The sequence below is a fragment of the Sminthopsis crassicaudata genome, chromosome 4 (assembly GCF_048593235.1).
Source record: "Sminthopsis crassicaudata isolate SCR6 chromosome 4, ASM4859323v1, whole genome shotgun sequence".
Taxonomy (NCBI): Eukaryota; Metazoa; Chordata; class Mammalia; order Dasyuromorphia; family Dasyuridae; genus Sminthopsis; species Sminthopsis crassicaudata.
In genome coordinates, this window is record NC_133620.1 from 55750557 (window position 1) to 55773234 (window position 22678).

The window sequence follows — 22678 nt, forward strand, 5'->3', positions numbered from 1 at the left end:
GGCAGACAAAGGAGAAGTTTTTAGATACACTTTTTAGAGTATAATTTATATGATGTTTTCATATAAATTGTGGATTTCAAAGTACTTTACATATCTTAATGCATTTGAGTCTCACAACAATCCTGAGAAGTAGGTATTATGATTATGCCCATTTTACAGCTTGAAGAAACTGGCAAACATAGGTTAAATCACTTACCAAGGGTGACCCAGCTAGTAAGTGTCCAAGGTCCAATTTGAACTGATGTCTTTCTGACTCCACATACAATTTTCTATCCACCGTGCCACCCAGCTGCCATCCATAAACACTAACAGTTAGGACTTAGAATGTGAGATCTCTGTCTAGTAACGATCTCTGTCTAATAACATCAAGTTGACATGCCACTGGAGAAACTGCATCTTATCAATCTGAATATTCTTAGTATGAATGAAACCAGAAGATATATATAGAATTTGAAGTTAAGTGAAAGGCTGGCAGAGGAGAATAAAGGTGCTGAAATACAACTGTGATGACTTAAGTATTACTGATGGGGGGAAAAATAGCTTATTACAGACATATTTATTAATCTTTTCCATTCTTTATTGCCACCTTCCAGTTTCATCTTTAATGCTCTTGGGATGAACTGGTTTAATAGAATTTCTTATATTCTAGAAAGTATTTTTTTCCTACTGCTTTTCAATGTTTTCTATGACAGTTTTCTTCCATCCTCTCTAAAACTTTCAAAACTACATTATATTGGAAATTAGGCTGATATCTCTGCTAGAATAGCCTTAAAGAGAGTCTGTTTCATGCTACAGTTTGGCATCAGATAGGACTTTTGTGAAAAAAATGCTAGTGGTTATTTCATAATGTCAGGTATTATAGGGGTTTAGAAGTTTATTGGAATTAATCAGCAGCCTAAAGGCAAGCAGAAGAGGTCAACCTGGTCACCTGGTCACTTCATCTTGCAATGAATGTATGTGATGACCAGTTACAAAAGACCCCCGGTGAGAATAATTTAAGAACATTTATCCCTATCTTTTAGAGAGGATGAGGAAATAGAGAAATTACATGAAGAATTCAAGGAAACTTTCTGAAATTAAAGAATATATAGTTTCACATTTGGTGACTTAAGTTCAAAGATAAAGTACAATGGAGGACAGTGAATAAATTTTACAAAATATGGCTTAGGATGATTTTATACAAATAAGTAGCTTCTTAAGGGGTTGATTTGGGAGTTGCTAGACATGGCAAACATCAAATAATATTACAAAAAAAGAAATTTACTGTATCTTAAGAAAAAGAAAATAACTTGTTTTTAATGTTGCACAGTGAACAGATAATGAATCTGAAGTTAGAAGCACTCATCTTCTTTAGTTTAAATCCAGCCTCGAACATTTACTAACTCTCTGATCCTTTGCAAATCACTATTTACTTCATTTTTCTCCTCGGTAAAAGAAGCTGAAAAAGGAAATGGCAAACCATTCACTATCTTTGCCAAAAACTTCCCTCCAGGGAAGTTTAGTTGGTGTAGTAGAGCACCAGTCCTGAAGTAAGGAGGACCTGAGTTCAAATATGGCCTCAGACAATTATCACTTCCCAGCTGTGTGACCCTAGGCAAGTCACTTAACCCCAATTGCCTCAGAAAAGAAAAAAAAAAAGAGAGAAAAAGAAAAGAGAAAGAAAGAAAGAAAACTCTCGAAAGGGTCACAATGAAACACGATTGGAAAATGACTGAACAATAACCAGATATAATTTCCAAGTTAGTTATTTGTGAGAGAGCATCAACTTGGTAAAGAAACTATTTTAATGACCTAGAAAAAATAACAACAAAATTCATATGGAAGAATAAAAGGTCGAGAATTGCAAGGGAACTAATGAAAAAAAAGTCAGAGGAAGGTGGTCTAAGTGTACCTGATTTAAAGCTATATTATAAAGCAACAGTCACCAAAACCATTTGGTATTGGCTAAGAAATAGACTAGTTGATCAGTGGCATAGGTTAGGTTCACAGGGCAAGACAGTGAATAAAAATAGCAATCTAATCTTTGACAAACCCAAAGATCCCAAATTTTGGGATAAGAATTCATTATTTGACAAAAACTGCTGGGAAAACTGGAAATTAGTATGGCAGAAACTAGGCATGGACCCACATTTAACGCCACATAATAAGATTAGATCAAAATGGGTCCAAGATTTAGGCATAAAGAACGAAATCATAAATAAATTGGAGGAACATGGGATGGTTTACCTCTCAGACTTATGGAGGAGGAAGGAGTTTGTGTCCAAGGGAGAACTAGAGACCATTATTGATCACAAAATAGAAAATTTTGATTACACCAAATTAAAAAGTTTCTGCACAAACAAAACTAATGCAAACAAGATTAGAGGGGAAGTAACAAATTGGGAAAACATTTTTACAGTTAAAGGTTCTGATAAAGGCCTCATCTCCAAAATATACAGAGAATTGACTTTAATTTATAAGAAATCAAGCCATTCTCCAATTGATAAATGGTCAAAGGATATGAACAGACAATTTTCAGATGATGAAATTAAAACTATTTCCACTCATATGAAAGAGTGTTCCAAATCACTATTGATCAGAGAAATGCAAATTAAGACAACTCTGAGGTATCATTACACACCTGTCAGATTGGCTAAGATGACAGGAACAAATAACGATGAATGTTGGAGGGGCTGTGGGAAAACTGGGACACTGATGCATTGTTGGTGGAGTTGTGAAAGAATCCAACCATTCTGGAGAGCAATCTGGAATTATGCCCAAAAAGTTATCAAAATGTGCATACCCTTTGACCCAGCATTGCTGCTATTGGGCTTATATCCCAAAGAAATACTGAGGAGGGGAAAGAGACCTGTATGTGCCAAAATGTTTGTGGCAGCTCTTTTCATAGTGGCTAGAAGCTGGAAGATGAATGGATGTCCATCCATTGGAGAATAGTTGGGTAAATTATGGCATATGAATGTTATGTAATATTACTGTTCTGTAAGAAATGACCAGCAGGAGGAATACAGAGAGTCTTGGAGAGACTTACATCAACTGATACTAAGTGAAACGAGCAGAACCAGAAGATCATTATACACTTCAACAATGATACTGTATGAGGATGTATGCTGATGGAAGTGGATTTCTTCAACATAGAGAAGAGCTAATCCAATTCCAATTGATTAATGATGGACAGAACCAGTTACATCCAGAAAAGGAACACTGGGAAATGAGTGTAAACTGTTATTTTTACCTTCTGAATCCAATTCTTCCTGTGCAACAAAAAAATTCGGTTCTACACACATATATTGTATCTAGAATATACTGTAATATATTTAACATGTATAAGACTGCCTGCCATCTGGGGGAGGGGGTTGGGGGAGGAAGGGAAAAAATCTGAATAGAAATAAGTGCAAGGGATAATGTTGTAAAAAATTACCCATGCATATGTACTGTAAAAAAAAAGTTATAATTATAAAACAAAATAAAAATTAAATTAAAAAAAACATATGGTACATATTTAACAAACTCCAATTAATAATAGCTATTAATACCTAACAATGGGAATCTGATAAAACAGATATTGACAGAGATTATCACTACTCCCCAATGAATTTTACTGAAAGTAAATTATGAAGAGTCTAAAATTAAGGACTTCACAATGAAGAGTCTAAAAATTGAAAACTAATGCAATCAATAAATAATCTTTTTGCTAAGCAGAGGGATAAGGGTCCTGTTTTATAATGTTAATTTACCTAGAAAATTTTATAGAGGATTAAAAAAAACCTAAAAAATATCATCTCATAAAGCTTTAAAAAATGGCACAGAGAAAAAGAATTTTAAAGAAAATAGAAAGAAATGTAATTAAATCAAGTTATCCCAAAAGTATTTAAGAATAAAACTGGAAGGACAACAAATAGCTAAATTATGGAAATCACACAAATATTTCTGTTAAATTACTTTCCATATTATTGCTAATGTGGCACAGTGAATGGACCTGGAAGTTAGATTCATCTTATATTATGATCAACTCTGATGGATGAAGCTTTTTTCAACAATGAGATATTTCAGGCCAATTTTAGTAGATTTGTGAAGAAGAGAGCCATCTACATCCAGAGAGAGGACTATGGGATTGAATGTGGATCACAACATAATATTTTCACCATTTTTGTTGTTTGCTTGCTTTGTGTTTTCTTATTTTTTTCCCTTTTTGATCTGAGTTTTCTTGTACAGCATGATAAACATGGAAATGTGTATAGTTGAATTGCACATATTTAACATATATTGGATTAATTGCTATCTAGGGGAGGAAGTTGGGGGAAGGGAGGGAGAAAAATTTGGAATATGCAAGGATGAATATTGAAAAACTCTCTTTGTATTTATTTTGAAAATAAAGAGCTATTTTTATTATTTAAAAAAATAAAAAATACAAAGAAGAAAAAAAAAGACTCATCTTCACTTAAGTAACTACAGTTAGCCCCTAACTCCAATGTGCTGTATTAGTAAGTAGAAATGAAACTAAATAAAGACAAGAACAACAATTGTACTAGCCTCAGAGTATTGGGAGGAGGCCCATGCTACACACAACACCAGGAATTGAGTCTCAAAGAGGAGAATATACTAAATGTAATAGGGTGAGGGATTACAGACTTAATTATTACCCCTCAAAACCCCCAAAACTGAGAAAACATCAATAACTTCTAACTTATCTGCCTTCTTTCCCCCCCCCCTCTCTTTCTCTCTATGTGTGTGTGTGTATATATATATATATGTATATGTATATGTATATGTATATGTATATGTATATGTATACTGTATATCCAAAAATTTTAAAGAATTACAAACATATATATTGAAACATCTTAGAAATATGAGATAGGAACAGGAAGGCTTTCAAAAGTATTCTATAACAGAATACGTGCTTATAATCACAACTGATTTATAGATGCAGAAACAGCAGGCCCCATTATATTTATTGTGTGCCAAGGTGCCTAATGGCCTCTATTCTGTGTCGATTCCATGAAACCACTAGATCTGCTTAGTTAACTGCCATGATCAGCTCAGAATTTGCTTAATGGTTCAGAATTCTTCTCATTCCCATTCTGTCAATTCAAACAATTGCAGGGACTCCTTGACAACTTTCATATACGAACTTGAATGAGCATCCCATGAATGCTGAGAATATCATATCGTTACAGACAAATTCGGCCCCTCTGTAATAATGCACTCAGCCCTAATGCAGATATGTAAAACTGTTTTTACTATTTTCATTTATTGGTGAGCTTTTTGATTTGCCTAATGAGTGATATACTCTTCCCAAGGAAAAACATAAGAATGGTGGTAAATTATTCCTAAAAGTTCTTCTTTTCCAGAACTAAGATTATGGGGAAAAAAAGAAGTATGGAGGCAGCACTTGGCTTTCAGTAGCTTTCAATACCCTGAAACCCCTTCTATTTTGTCACAACACAGGACAATGTAAGTCTAATTAATTGATAGTGATGGCAAATTGAATTTGTAAAATTATTGCATTGCATGGGAAGACATAATATACTTTTGAAAAACATATTTCTATTTGAGAAACAATATCCAAATTTATGGAGGATTTGTCATTGCTAGTTACTACTTAGGTACCACTTCCTACATGAAGTCTTTGTAATCCCATTCCAAAGGAAAATTACCATGACCAATGGAATATTACTATATACATTAGTTTTTTTTTCCCCTTGTTTTTCTATTAATTTATATCCCCTCTCCAGTATCTCAAATTTTTTTATATTTGTCACTTCTTACAGTAGAATAATAAGTTAGTACATACATACATACAACATTCCCCCAATTAATGGGAACTATTTCTGTTTTTCTTTTCTTTTTTGCTTCCCCAGAGATTTTACAAAAAAATTTTACAAAAATACAAGATTTTACAAAAAAAATATTTTTGTATATATAAGCACTTTTCCCCTCTGTTGTTAATTTTCTTGAGGGTACATGCCTAATAATGGTATCCTAGGTCACAGGGCAATTTCCATTTCTGACATTTCTAACATTGTTCCAAGTTGATTTTTCATAATGGAGGACAAATTTGCAGTTCTTTCAACCATATACCTGTCTCTACACAACACCCCCAAATTTTACCATTTTGATATTCTATCAATTTTGTTAATCTGATTAAGTAGGATGTAAAATTTAAAAGTTATTTCAATTTGCATTTTTTTCCTCCAAGGAATTTATAGCATTCTTATTAAGAAATGTTTGAAGATTTTAATCATTTCAATTTAAAAAATTATTCATATCCTTTTGCCAATATGAAACAAAGTTTACTATTATATATGCATTAAATACCTTTTAAAAAATCAGAATGTAAAATTCTATTTTAAAATATATTTTTATTTATTTTGTTAAATATTTGCAATTATATGTAAAATTTTTTTTAACATTCACTTTTTAAATTTTGAGTTCTAAATTCTCACTTTCCTTCCTTCATTCTTGAAAAGGCAAACAATTTAATACTGGTTATATATGTGGAGTCAATATACACTAATTATTGAAGATGTCCTTCAACTTAACAAATATTTGCTAACACCAACAATAAAACAAGTTCTATATCTTTCCCTGTCCTTTCCACCCAACCCCACCCTGACCTTGAGAACTGATAGGGTTTTGATGGGTGAAAAAGATAGATAAGGCATCTGAGGTAGAGAAGACAAAATGAAGAAGATGAAGCCTAACCAGAACATCCTCAAGTAGTTGTAAAGAGACTTGGTTGGATGCAGTAGAATCTGAATAGCAGAGAATAGCAGTGTGAGAGGTGAAGTTGGATAGATGGTAAATGAATCAATTTTGCAAGACACTGAATACTTTTAAACAAGATCACACAATAGGAGGAGATCAGGAACCAACAGACCATTTCAACCATTAACTGACTGTGTAAACTGAGGCAATTTGTTTGACTTAACTGGGTCTCCATTCAATTCAATAAGCATTTATTGAGTGCTACCATGTGCAGAGACACAGGATTAAATGCTAGGAATACAAAGACAAAAATAAAAAAATCTTTGACCTCCAGAAGTCCAAATTCTAGGGACAAAGGAAGAAGGCAGGGACATCACAAAAAGTAAAATTAAAGTATATGTAAAGTTCTTTTGGTTTTTGTTTGTTTTGGTGAGAGATAAATAACAACTAGGGATTGGGTAACTGCTCGGGAGTGAAGACTTTGATTACATTATCTGAAAATTGGGGTTTAAGATCACTTCCAGAACTAACAATCCATGAATTTATGAGTCCTTGGTCTAAGACAAGGTCATGAGCTACCAGTCCCTGGTCAGTCCCCTGATTGACTCTACTTTGCCAATGTTTTCCCCCCCATTACGTGCTGACAAGCAGAGGTTTTATAAAGGAGTTAATGAAATGCTGTATCTTTCTTCTCTGAAACCAAACTCCAAAAATCTAGCTTTGGAAAGAACATTCAAGCTCACAACACGGGGAAAAAAGGGGGGGGGGAAGGGAGAGCTGGACATTGGATGCCTGGGGATTAAGTTTCCTGAATGATGGTCGTGAATGTTCCCGTTACTTTCTCAGAAGTACATATTTAGAGTTTTCAACCTGGGAGAAGAATGAGATTACTATAAATAGCGCCAAGATTATTGTAGCTCCATCACTTCCAGGTAGAAGAGGGAAAGCATAGTTTTAGACATAGGCCCTGGCTTCTCATGAGGCTTAAGTATCCATTTGGGATTCTGTACCTCTTTCTAGGTACATATTCTGCAGTTATTCATGGCTCTACTACAACTGAGACAGCTGAAACTTGTCAATTCCTTCTCCAGGATTCCAACTCCTGTCCATCCTGGTCATATTGTCTATAACTTCCCTGAATATGTCTCTGGAACTGGGTTTCCAAGGAGATGACATGGATATCCCTGCACACATCTACATTTGGTCTTCTGGACAATAAGTCCAACAGAATAAGTAATGCATCCTTTGAAGATCTTGTAAGAATTTAGGATTCATGTTCTTACCTCTTCTTTGCTTTGGATGCATTATATATAGTCTTCGAGTTCTATTGGGAGCATAAACTTTAAATAGGAAATCATTCCCTAGATCATAATATCTCCATGACAGCAATGTTAAAATTATTATTCACCAGAAGAGATTAGAAGCTTGAACTGACCTTATCACTTTAAAAGAATGAACAATTAGGATGCTTAGTTCACTTACTCAATTAAAGAGATGATTTTAATTTTTTAAATGCAAGAAATACTTAGATGAGGAATTATGAGAACATGAACTTTTGGGGAAATTTCTAGCTCAGCAAAAACATGTCGAAATTTATCAAAAATAACTTATTGAAAAGTCTCCCTCCTAACAGAAACCCTAAAGGTAGACACACAACTATGAATTGCAGAAAGGGTGGATCCAGATAATCACTTTTTCCACTGGACCTGGCTGGATCCCTTAAGAAAGAGCTGAAGAGAGAAAACAGGAAAATAACCTGCATCTCCCTCCCTCCTAAATCAAGAGGAGTACAGAGCTGCTTCAAGAAGCTGCAGAGAAAAGAACCCTCAAAAACCTTTGGTTTTAAAAACTCAGTGTCTAGTGAGTTTTTCCTTCCTTTTAAGCTCTATGGCCTGTTCCTCAGTACACCCATTGTAGGATAGAGCTAACAGCACAGCTTTCCATCATAACCGCTGTTCCAGGACCTGAACCAGGTCAGTTTTGAATCAAAGAGGCCCAAATGAGAAATTGCCTCTTTATTTCTGAGGATTCCAGGATCACCTTCCTTTTAATATATTCCAGCTTATTAATGCTCTCTGTTAAATGTGGCATTTAAAAGTGACTGTTAATTCTCCAAATGTGGGCTGACTAGGGTTCAGAATTTTCTCATTACTGTCTATTTTTCTGACAGGATTTGAATGGATAAAATTAATCATCTCTATTCCAAGAAAGTTTAAAAGCAAACACAATATCAGTTAAAAATTAAATACTGCCAAGCAGGCAGTGTCCTAACAAGATACAAGGGGTGTGTCTATATAATCTCTACCTTTTTCAGCACCTATCACACGATAGCTACTGAGTAGATATTTAATGAGTTGATTAAAAATTGTCATGCAAAGTAAGATGGGTCATTCAAGTCTTCAGGTATTTTTAGGAGCCTCGCCTGTTCCAACAGTGACTTCCCTGAAGGAGAGTTTCCCAAATATGGCAGAATTCAGTATCCAGTCTTCTGGGGAGAGGGAGAGAATTTTCAAAAAGAGCCAGACTAGTGGAAAGCCTCCCAAGATTGGAGTCAGAGAGCTTGGCTTTGAAATTTAATTGTGTTATTTATTACATGCAAGTAGTATGTAGTTTTCTCATTTGTTAAAGCAAAGAGGTCGGAATAGATTTGACTCTAAATCACATTAATCTTAGGTGTTGGGAACATAAAGACAAAATAAAAGACAGTTCTTGTTAAAAGAAGCTTATCTTGTACTTGGGTGGCAGGGAATTTGGAGGGAAATATGGGCTCCATCATGTAAATAAATAAGCATATGCTTATTTGTGGAGGATTCTTAACCACTAAGGACATCAGGAAGGTTTCCTGTGGAAAGTGACAACTGCATTGGGCCTGAGAGGCAGCCTGAGGAGAGGGAACAATTTGAGCACATATAAAACCAAGGTAGTACACTACTATGTTGAGGACCATGCCTAAGTGTGAAACCCAGAAAGCCTGTAAAGGGTTAAGGGGGACTGCACTATTAAAGGGCTGGTGGGGTTCTCTAAAAGCCTGACAATTGTGAACTCTAACACTCTTGAAGGAATTGCAAACCAGCTTTTACTAATGCAAATGTTGCTTATGGATTGGGAATGAAATAAATCAGAGACAAGGGGAGGCAGGTCAAAGAATGCACCAGCCTCCCAGTTTCCTTGTATCATTATCATCCTCTCACATAAAAGGACCTATTCTGCCGGTCAGAATTAGATCCCCAGCAGCAACTAGCAGATGACTCCCATAATACTAGTGGGTCTATATTTCAAGGAAATCACAAAGAAGAGAAAAGGACCCACATGTGCAAAAATGTATGTAGCAGCTCTTTTTGTGGTAGCAAAGAAATGGAAAATGAGTAGATGGCCATCAATTGGGAAATGGCTGAACAAGTTGTGATCTGTGAAGGTAATGGAATTACTGTTCCACAAAAAATGATGAACAAGCTGATTTTGGGAAAGCCTGGAAAGATTTACACGAACTAATGCTAAGTAAAACAAGCAGAACCAGGAATACATTGTACACAGTAACAGCAAGAATGTTCAATTATCAATTATGAAAGACTTGGTTGTTTAGCAATCCAAGGCAATCCAAATAGATTTTGGACAGAAAATACCATCTACAACCAGAAAAAGAACTATAGAGATTGATTATAAATCAACACATTTTTAAACACTTCTTTTTTCTGTTTTTTTTTCCCCTTTCCATGATTTTTCCCTTTTGCTCTGATTTTTCTCTCCAAAAATGATTCATAATGTAATATATATTAAAAACAAATAAACTAAATTGAAGAAGAAAAATAAATAAAACTAATTTAACTAACTAAATAAAATCAAGATAATAGATTGTGGGGGTGCCAGAAAAAAGAAAATGATCACTTTGGTCAGAACAGGGGAATCATGAGATACAAATCTGCAAAGATAGGCCAAAGCAAGGCTTTAAATGCAGAGTTCAAAACTTATTTCAGAAGACATGAAGAACCACAGACAAAGCTTAGGTACTTAATAAATGCTCATTGTTTTTTTGATAAGAAAAGTTTCATAGTCTGCTTTTTTCCCTAGGGAACCTATTTCTAACAAAATCTATATGGGAGAACACAAATGTAGTGAATGGTTTAAAATATAAACTCACTATTTTAATATGAGCTTAGGGCATCTATTTCTACCAAAGTCCCCCACCGATGAATGACCCATCATTGTACAGAAGAGTCAGTAGGCCCTCTAAAGTTGCATCAACAGAGTAGATAAGCTCTGACTAGTCCTATGGAATTGAAAAGGCTTCAAGTATGGAGTAAGTAATAAGATTGCTTGGGGCTTGACCCCGCTAAATTTGGAAAGCTTCACCAGCAAGTTGTTCTTAGGGTGGTGAATATGTCTGCCACAGAAGTCCTTAAAAACCATGTACTGTGTTACAGAGATACTATGAAGGGAGAGGGAGGAAGTTTTCATATCAGTGAGATTGTAGAAGTGAGAAAACTGGAGCTAGGGGGACTATGTATAAACTGAGTAAGCTTTAAACAGTGTCAGATAGTATTCTGGGCTCAGCTGACTGAAAATTTCAGTCTAAGTTTTTATATCTTAGAGATTGGCAAACGCTATAATTCAGGGCTTGCTTTACTATCTGGTGGATTGTCTAGATTTAAGAAAATGAGGGAGAAAATGTTAATGATTAATAATTAGCTTAAACTTAATTTGGGAAAACCAGTTGTTAAGCATTTACCAACATGTCCCTAATACAATGTCTTCATTCTGCTTGACCCAGCTACGAACATTACTCAACTCACTACCAGGCCTTTCCCATATCCATCTCTAGTTAAGCTGCAACCCATTTCTGTGCCTCTGTTCTTCCTTGTGTTACTATGGTCTCCTTTCCTTCCCATTCCACTTTCTCTCCCATTGAAGGGTCTTTGATTCTATAACTGGGCTTCACCCACAGAATTCCTCTGAATTTGGTCTCTTCCCTTTTCTTACTACAGCTATTTGGCTTTCCTGAACATCCATAGCTCTGGCAGCTTTTTCATTGCCTTTCTAAGACCTCCCCAACCCCCCAGGCATGTCTTCCCCATGACAGATTTATTTAGTTTCTTTCCATCATGGAGTCTCCCATCTAAGGGCTCATCTTCTGGCTACTACTGCTTCTAAGAAAAAAAATAACATGACATGCCTTCATAGGAACAAAAAGACTTGAATTTTAGTACTGACTCTTCTACTTACAAGCTATACGATTTTGGAAATATCACCAAATCTTTCAGAGCTTCAGTCTCTTAAATTGTAAAATGGGAGAATGGGACAAGATGACCTTCCTATCTTCCCATTCCAGGTTTATAATCTTATGTTCTAGTTGATGCAGTGGATAGACAGATGGACATGGAGTCCAGAAGACCTTATATATAATATATATTTATATCTATATATGTAGTATATTTATATGTGTATATATTTTATGAAACAATAATATATATTACATATCATATTATATAATAGCTATATGACCCCAGATAACCTCTTTTTTTTACCTCTGTTTTCTTGTTTGTAAAATGGGAATAAAAATAGTACCCCTTCCCAGAGCTGTTCTGAGGATCAAACATTTGTAAAGCATTTGGTAAACCTTCAAGTGTTATATAAATGCTGGCTATTGTTGTTGTTGTTGTTGTTACTATCTGGGTGGTTTGGAGTGAAAGGTTTTTGCCACAAGACAAGTTATGACAGCCAAACCGACTGGATGGGAGCCATAATGAATAAAGTACTTACTTTTGTGATCACCTGAAGGATAGTATTTCATGTAGGTCATGCATTTCATGAAAAATTCATCAAAATTATAAGCAGGAGATAGCTTCAGGAAGTTAACCTGGATGGGAGAAAATAAAAGTTTCACTTATTCCTCTTATGAAGAGTATAATATCGTATGGGGTTTGGTCCATACTGCCTGACATATTGGAAGACACAAGAGCTACAAAACAGAGTGGGTATGCATGTCACAATAAAAAACACAAAATTGATTTAGTGCTCTCAAATCTGCAAACACTTTATCTGAATGATCTCATTTAATCCTTACAGTGATCAGCTGAGATAGACTCTATTATTCTCATTTTACAGATGAAGATCCTGAATTGCCATAAGAATAAATGACTCGCTTGTGGTCACATAGCTTTTATGTGTAAGAAGTGATATTGGAAACCAAAAATCAAAAAGTTGACAAGGAATCATTGAAGCTACTTAATTAAGACAATTTTTCAGAATACAAAGGTGAAGATGTGAGCATAGAATCCCAGGTTATAGAACCCAGACTGCATTTTCCTATATGTGCCCTCATTCTCAATTCATTTTTATATAAAAATCTGGTTAAAAGAATATTAAGGGAAAAATAAGCCACTAAAAACATTAAAATATGTGAGAGCCTGTTTTAGAGGAAGGTGATGATTGAAAGGTGGCCATCACTCTGGCACTCATTGCTTTAGTCCAAGTCTTACAATGTCCCTAGCAGAGTATCCAACCAAAGTGGCAGATTACCTGGCAGATTACCAACCTCTGTCTTTGAGCTTCAAAGTGACCCTGGACCATCTCACATTTACAAAACATTTTAGCATTAAGAAAAATTAAACAAGAAAACAAAAGATGAGGCCTTCAATGAATATAAAATTGTTTGATATACCCATAGTAACTTTTAGTGGCGGGAGACTGATTCAGAATAAAGTATTTGTCAGATATTCAAGCTTTCTTCAGCTCATATTAACCAATCCTTTGCCTACTGCACCCATTTTTCCTTTTAGAACTTCCTTAATTCAAGTGTAAATTGAAACTGTCATGTCCTGCCACAATCTGCTTTGCAAGTCCAAATACAAAGAGAAATTAAGCTGTGGCAGATAACCTTTGAAAAAATAAATTGCCCTGGTCCTCCTTACAAGTAGAACTTTATAGAAAACATGTTAATGTGTCCTATCTGCTGGGACAGCTACTGACAGCTTAAAATAGCATATTACTTTATTCTTAGTATACAGCGCTTGCGATTATCTTCCCCTGGACTTAGAAGGTGACTCTTCTTTAGAATCCTTCTCTTAGGTATATGATTAAAAAACTTCCTCCTCACCTATTATGACCAAGTTGTGTTTCTTTGTCGAAATGTGTGAGGAGGGAAGGAGCAGTTTTGCATTTCTTTTAAAAAAAGAAATGATCTTCCTCCTTCCCCATCAACCCCTCCTCCTGAGTCCCTGCACATACACACACACTCATATCCATACATTCACACACACACACACACACACACACACACACACACACACACACACACACACACAGACCCTCTCATACACACTCACATACACCCACTCATATCCATACACTCACATACACTCACACCCATACACTCACATATACTTACAATTTCGGATGCCAGCTTCTCCTATATGTGATCTCCCTGACTCCCCAATGGCTTCACTCTCCCCCAGCATGGGATCCAAGAGGAAAGTCCAAGCTACTTAGCTTGGCTGCTGTTGCTCTCCTTAATGTAGGGAAAGCAATAATAGCTACAGAGTAATGATGGCAAAAATGATAGAAATGGCAGTGATCACAGAGGACCAATGGGGCTGATCATGGCTTTCATGCCTTGCTAAAAATTTTAGTTTAGTTTAGTTGTTTTGTTTTTGGTGTTAAATGTCTTGCTTAGGGTCACACAGCTAGCAAATGTTAAGTGTCTAAGGCCAGGTTTGAACTCAGGATCTCCGTACTCCAGGGCCAATGCTCTATCTACTGCATCACTTTTTAATTTAAAAATTAAAAAAAAAAATGGAGCATCCCCCCCATTTGCCCACAGAAAAGGAGCTAAGTCACATCACAGAAAATGTCCATGAGCTAAGATTATAGGAACACCAAAAGGAACACATAAACTGCAAACAAAAGAAGTTCTGACTGCTATTTACTACCTTTGTGACTTGGAAAAGTCGTTTTGCTTCTTTGCTCATTTGTGAAAGGACAAAATTAAACTAGATGATCTCTAAGAACCCTTCAAGTTCTGAATCTGTAATGTTAATATTTATTGTCTGAGAACCTGACATCACCAAAATACTGTGAACTTTACAGACCCCAATTCAAAGAATAAGACCAATGTCCCTCTAGCAGTTATACTCCCACAGTGATAGGCAAGTGAGCATCATAATTAACAGCACTGCCTACCTTAACAGCTCTTTGGTCAGGAATCCTCTCAATTTCAATTATACTTCGGTCACAGAGTTGCCAGCAGTTTGGTGACAGAATAATATCATTCATCTGTGCCATGCTCTGTGCAAAGCGGACGTCTTCCACAGCCTGACCAATCACCAGAAAATAACTTTTTTCATCTCCAAATACCAGTTTTTTAATGTGGCCAGCAGACAGTCCTAGCAAAGCAAGGGACAGGCGGGTACAGATAGGTAAGCTGGCTTCCCATTTCTCAGCAAGAAAGTGTTCATTGTCTTTGTGGGTAGGGAGTCAGAAATCCTATAGCCAGAGAACCAAGGTGAAGAAAATGCACATTTCTACTGACATTTGGAAAAATTAAATCTGCCCATTTTCTGACTCTTTTTCTATCCTCAAAACTAAAACTAGCCTTCAAAAACTGATGATTACAAGAATTATGACATTGCTAAATCACATTTATATGGTATTCTAAGGTTGGCAGAATATTTTGCTCATTAACAACCCTATAATAATGGATTGACAGGTACAGTTCACCTAAGATAGAGGTACTAATATGAGAGACTCCAAGGACTTGCTTTTGGGAGACAAGAGGATTGTGGCAGGGCAGGAACTTTTGTGATTATGGTTGGAAGATGTCTTTTTCCATGGGCTACAAAGCTGGAATTTGGCTGCAGCTCTACAATTATCGTACTATTACTAGATAGTCTCTTTCTTTTTGCATGCAAGATTCATTTACTTACAGTAAAGGGTTACATGAAGCAAAATGAAGGATTCAGGGCTGCCTCTTTTCTCTTAAACCATTTAGTCCCAAGAAATGAGCTATTTTACATAGTTTTTTTTTCATCTTTTGTTTTTTGGTTACACTTTTAAAGTTCTTAACTTTGCCTCCCTTTCTCTGTCTGCATTGCCGAAAGTCACCATTTGATGCAGATATTAAAACAAATGTAAAACCATACTATGCATACTTCTATTTATCAGTTCTTTCTCTGAAAGGTAGTATTTCCTTCATAGGTCTTTTTGGTTGACATTATTTATATTACTCAGAATAACTTATTCACAATTATTTTTTTGAATAACATTGCTATTACTGTACATAATGTTCACTTATTTCTGCTCACGTTACTTCTGCAAGTCTTTATATTTTTCTAAACAGTGGGCAAGTCACTTAATCCTAATTGTTTAAAAAAAAATCAATCAGCTCATCATTTCTTATAATCTGGTAGTATTCCATCATAATTTGCTTAGCCTTTCTCCAAATGATGGGTATCCCCTCAATTTCCAGTTTTTGTCACTACAACAAGAGTTGATCACATTGGGGGAAAGACTTAATAGTGATATTGCTTTATAACTCTTTAAGCATAATTCTAGATTGTTCTTCAAAATGTTTGGCTCAGTTCACAGTTCCACCAATATTTTCACATTCTTTCCTGATTATTTTAGCCAATCTAACAGGTGTGAGATAATAACTTAAAAGTTATTTTAATTTACATTTCCCTAATCAATAATGATTTACAGCATTTTTTCATAGGATTATATATAGTTTTGATTTCTTGAAAAATTTCTGGGTTCACATCCTTTGACCATTTGACAACTGGGGAATAATTCATATTCTCATAAACCTGATAAAATTCTCTATGTATGTGAGATATAAGGCCCTTAATGGAAAATTATTTATAAAATTTCCCCCTAACTTTCTGCTTTTCTTTTGTATATAACTTTTTAAATTTAGTATAATCAGAATGATCCATTTTACATTTCACAATGCTCTTAAACCTCATTTATTCAGAAACTCTTCTATCCATAAGTCTATAAGTAATATGTTCCATATTCTTCTAGTTTTCTTATGTCATGTATCTATTTTGACCTTTTCTTGGCAAATGGTATAAGATGTTGATCTATACCCAATTTCTGCATACTGTTTTCCAGTTTTCTCAACTATTTTCCCCAAATAGTGTATTCTAATCCCCAAATATTAAATCTTTACTTTTGTTGAACACGAGGATACTACAATCTTTTACCTATTGTATACCTATTTTGTTCCACTGATCCATCTTTGTATTTCTTAGCCAGTATCAGGTAGTTTTGATAATAACTGCCTTCTGATATAGTTTTAAGATCTGGTACTGTTAAGACCTTTTTCCTTTACTTTTTTTCATTAATTCATTTGATATTCTTGACCTTTAATGTTGTTGAAAATTAAATTTATTATTTTGTTCTAGCTCAACAAAATAATTTGGAGGAGTTTAATTGGGATGGAATTGAATAAGATTAGTTTAGGTAGAGTTATCATTTTTATTATGTTGATTCTATATGAACAATTAATATTTATTTAAATCTGATTTGTATTAAAAAGTATTTTATAATTATGTTTAAGTTTGTCTTGTCTTGTCAGGTATGCTCCCAGGTATTTTATAATATTTACAGTTATTTTAAATGGAGTATCTCATACTATCTTCTTGTGGGGTTGTATTAGTCATATATAAAAAGACTGATGATTTATGTGGGTTTCTTTTATATCCTGCTACTTTGCTAAAATTATTGTTTCAACTAGCTTTTTAGTTGAATTTCTAGGATTTTCCAAAAGTATTATCATGTTATCTGAAAAGAGAGTTAGTTTTATTATCTTGTTTTCCATTCTATTTTGTATAATTTCCTTTTCTTCTCATTGCTATTGCTAGCATTTCTAATACAATATTGAATAATATTGATGATAATGGGTATCTCTGTTTCATTTTGATCTTATTGAGAAGGCCTGTTCTCATGAAAAATAATGGGAAGCATATTCTCATTATAAATAATACTTGCTGATGGTTTTACTTTGATGCTTCTTATCATTTAAGGAAAAATCCATTTATACCTATGCCTAGAACCCATAAGAATAGTGGAATAACCTGGAGAAAAGGTGAATGTTACATACCTGACTTTCAGGCAGTAGAAGCCAGGATGATTATATCTAATTTACTTATGAGGAAACTGAGGACTTGAAAAATTAAATGACTTGTTGACGATCTCATTGTGAATAAGTGTTTTAAGTAGGATTTGAATTAAGGTATCTCATTCCAAATCTAGTTCTATATCTATTGAGACTTGCTATGGTCTAATGGCAAACTACTGAGACATTCTCCTGTTCACAAGCAGATGATATTTTATAAGAAAGAAGTCTCCCAATACAAGAGGAGATAAAGCAGAGATGCTTGTAATCCACAAAGCTCTGTATCTGGAGGCAACAAGAGGGGACCTTCCCCCATAAGAAATCTCTAGAGAGGTTGGAGATCCACTTTGTGGGGTTTCAGAAGCAACAAGGAACAGCACCAACCAGTTCAGGCAAAGCAGCACTTTAACTGGAGACATTTTATCTTATTCATGGGTAATCCATGAATATCTAAATTTCTGACCCTCAAAGTTCCAGGAGTATCTAAAACTTCAAGTGTTCTTAAGTGTTGTGAGAGGAAAATAGACACCATAATTATTTTCCAACATCTTGATTTACTTAATCCCCCAACTATCCAGTGGCCCAATATTAGAAACCCCCATTGAAGGAGAAATAAAATAGAACTATGCAAAGGCCTAGTAAAGCAGATGACCTCATCTACTGTTGTAACAACTACATGTTGTCCTTGATAAGAGACCCTGCAGTTTTGTCTAAAAGAACTTCTTTCACAATTGTAAAAGTATTGTTCACTTCCCTTTGTCTCTTGTTTTTAAACGGGGGATATTTTCTTATCACAAAACTTTCCAAATGGATTATGAATACTCCTTATGATCTTAAGTTATTACAGATGAGTCTGGTGCAGAACAAAGATATGTTGACTAGACCAGAAGTGTCCCTGCTTGAGACCCTAGAGCTGCTCCTGCTCATCACCACCACCTAACATAATAAGAAGAAATCTATGATCACATCAGGATCATCATCTGTGCTGTGGCTCTGATAGTGTTGGTGCTGCTGTGATTCATTGTCACCCTTTATAGTAGGAAACCCTCTGTGAACTTCCAAGATGTGTCATCACCCATCATATGGAACACACTGGGAACCTTTAAGACTCAGTCTTTCTGAAGGAGGAAGGAAAGACTTAGGACTTGTGGTTTTTGTATTCCTCCACTTTGGGGGCGCATTTTTGTTTTGTTTTGCTTCTCGTATTTCCAAACTCTCCCCATTCTGCCACCACCTCCATATTTTTTCTTCCTTTTAGGGATTTCCCATGCTAGGAGACTGGTCTTGTAGAAGAATTAAAACTTGATTCTTCCAGAGAGGGGAAGAGAAGGACTACTTTTCACATTTTAATTTAGTATTAGCTTGTTTTTTCCTATTCCCCCTTTTTCCTCTCTCAATACTTTTCATGATAGGAAGATTATCTAAAATCCTTAAAGGATAGAAGGTCCTCTAGAAGATCATTAGGGCCTCACCACTAAGGATGGCATACCAGGAGACCAGAGGTTTTCTGAACCAGTTTCCCTGACTATAATATCCCAAACCTGGCTGACCTCAGCTTCCATGACACAGCTTCCTAGTTTGCAGGCAGAAAAGGTTTCAGGTATGTTTAGTAGATGCCTCCAACTTGGGGAATGCCCCAAACCATGCCCTGATAATCAAATGACCAGACACATTTCAGAAGGAGATCAGAAGCCTGCATTTAGAGAAAACTATGTGCTAGTATATTCTGGTTGAATGTGCTTGCTGGTTAGGACAAAATAAATCTCTTCATTAAATGTTTAGTAACTTGACAATGTTTCATTTTGTCCCACATTGAACCTGAACTAAGAAGATGCTGCCTTTACAGCTTAGCCTACATCTCTTAATAAGTCCTAGGTAATGGACTATTCAAAAACTAGAAAGGAACAAACAGAAATCAATGACTCCATGAGACAAAAAGAAATATTAAGACAAAACCAAAAGATTGAAAAATAGGGTAAAAACAAGATAATCTGATATTTTAAAAGTTGACCTACTAACAGATCAAGGAGAAATAATTTAAGAACAATAAGGCTCCTTGAAAAACCTAGTATTTGAGGTCAGATTTGAACAGAGGTAATCTTTCTAATCTTTCTGACTTTGGATCTAAGTACTCTATTGTACCACCTAAGGTACGGACACACATATTTTAAGGAGCTAAAAACAAAAACAACCCAAATTCATTCAAACCAAAAGACAAAGAGAAAATAGAAAGAATCAATAATCCCTTCCTGAAAGATTTTTGCTGTTGAAAAAATCCTAAGAATATCATGGTAACAAATCCTGATTTTCCAGTCCTCTGGAGTTGTCTTAGATCATTGTATTGCTGAGAATAACTAAGTCACATTTGGTTATGATGCAATATTGCTGTTACTATGTATTATATTTTCCTGATCCTGCTCACTTCATTTTCTAACAGTTCATACAAGTATTTCCAAGTTTTTCTGAAAGCTTCATTTTTTATAGCATAATAGTATTCCATCACAATCATATACCTATATGTAATAGTCTTTTCAGAGATGGAGAAAGGAATGGAAGAGAAGATTCTATTTGCCCTACAGATAAAAGGAACAGCCTGGTCCCACACTGACTTCAGGGATTTTAGGTTTACATTCATCCCCCAAGACAAAATTATATAGTTGAGTTTTTGATGGAGAAGCTTAGGGAACAAGGGTAAAAAAGAGGAAGAAAACTTAGAAAAGGAGAAAATTCTTCTCTTTCTCAAAAATGAGGCATTACATTAGTGTTATAAATGCCTGACTACTTACAAAAATATATCTAGATTAACAAAAGAATAAGCCAATATCAAAGTAATTGAATCAAGCAAGTCAAAAATGAATGCTCAATGAAAAACTCAAGACGCTGAGATTTATAATTGAATCCTATCAAACATTCAAAGAATAATCTATTCAAAGTTATTTGCAATAATAGAAAAAGAAGACACTGTTCCAGTCTCTTTATATGATACAAATATATAGTCTTTTTATTCATACCAGAGAAAAAGAAAAAAATTATAGACTAATATCCCTAATAAGCAATGACAAAAATTTTAAGTAAAATTTTAGCAAATAGGCTAAAATAACATATTTGAAGGACTATATGCTTTGACCATGTTGAAATACTACTAAGAATGCAAGGTTAGTTCAACATAATATAACAAGTCATGTAAATAATAATAAAAATTACATGGTTATATCAATCAATATTGAAAAGGATTTTTGACAAAATCCCATACCTGTTTGTTAAAAACGTAGGAAAAAATAGACCTTTCCTTAATGTAGCTAATATGTCTAAAACCAAGAGCAAACATTAAATATAATGTTGAAAAGTTAAAGAGATAATATCAAGGGTAAAACAAGGATGCTTGTTATCACAGATCTTACTTGATTCCCCTACCTAACCAACACCTGGATTGTCCTGTAAACCCTTCTGTTTCAAGTCCTATATACTTGATCTTGACCTATCTTTTCAGTCTCATTGGATGTTACTTCTGTTTCCTCTTCTCTGTTCCCCACTTTTGACAGTCCATCTCCTTTTCTCATGCTTTTGTACTTGTCTCCCAAGTTTTTATAATGGGGGTCTGGTACATGCCAATAGTTTATCTCTGAAGAGGATTTTATGGAACTGCTTCTTGAAGAAGTGTGATGATGTATGTTCTTGGAAAGACTATAGTGCCCTGTGAGGATATTCTGTAACTGGGTGGCTAACCAAATATTGACAAGGAGGCTCTTTGATTGGTTGTATATCCACTCAAAAAAGGTTTGTCAGTTTTAGCTACTATCTTTTGGCTTCAGTACTCTCGGGGGAGCTTGGTGGCCAATGAAGGGAGTGGAATCTACAAACTTTTAAAGTTCAAAAGGTGTCCTCAACATCCCAGGGTTTCATGGTTAAGGTCTGTAAATGGGGCAACATTGATGCCTTGAGAAATGAGGAGAGACTTTGAGTCCCCAGCCCAGCAGGAGGCAAAACAAGTACTCATCTGCTGTCAGGAACATGGTAGGACCTATACTCTATTGGTACTGAGCTAAGTTTCAAACCTATTCTCCCACAGAAGTTTGCAGGGTGGTGAAGAATATGCCTCTGTGATGGAGATGGGAGGGAATGTTTTTATGTTTGCTTTGGCTATGGCTTTGAAGCAAAAATATTTTTGGAAAAGCTAATCAATGGTAAGTAATCAAATTGAACTGGGATGCTAGTCACCAGCACTGAAAATGGGAGGAAAATAACTCGTGGTGGTTCAAGCTGATAGTAAAGGAAAGGGACATCTCATGAACCTCTCAGATTTCCCCAGAATCCTGAGAGGAAACAACACAGGAAACAAGCCAAGGAAGAACGAGCCAGGGTGATCATACTGCATCTAGAATGTACTCCCTTCTTACCTTGGATTCACAGAATGCCTCTTTCCTTTAAGGTGAAACTCAGACACTGTCTTCTGCTTGAAGCCTTCTTGATTCCTCCAAGTGCAAGTGCCCTCATTCCCAAACTACTTTGTATTTTAACCGTTTCACATAAATATACACATATATGGATGTATTTTTATATTTGTGTTACATGTATTTGTTCTCCCATCATTAGAATATTAGCTCATTTACATAGGGATTATTTCATTTTAAAAAATTTGTATCCATAGTGTTTGATGTACAATAGGTACTTAATACTTGAGTTAACTGTGTGAGCTCACTTCACTGTAGCTTAATGTCATTTGTGAAATGGAGGTAGTAGCAGAACAGGTAATAGCTATACATGGAGTCAGAAAGGTTCGGGCTCCTGGTGGTACAATAAGATAAAGCACAGACTCTGGAGTCAGAAGGACCTGAATTCAAATATGGCTTCAGAGACATG

General features: G+C 35.2%; 1 protein-coding gene across 1 annotated transcript in view; it reads right to left on the minus strand.

Moving 5' to 3' along the window:
* Positions 1–22678, minus strand: part of ADCY10 (adenylate cyclase 10) — a 113489-nt gene that overhangs the window by 85675 nt on the left and 5136 nt on the right. Inside the window, exons 6-7 of the mRNA XM_074266511.1 lie at positions 14884–15086; positions 12466–12562 (exon numbers count right to left, since the gene is read on the minus strand). Coding sequence (XP_074122612.1) covers positions 12466–12562; positions 14884–15086 — 300 coding nt within the window. The remainder of the gene's footprint in view (positions 1–12465; positions 12563–14883; positions 15087–22678) is intronic.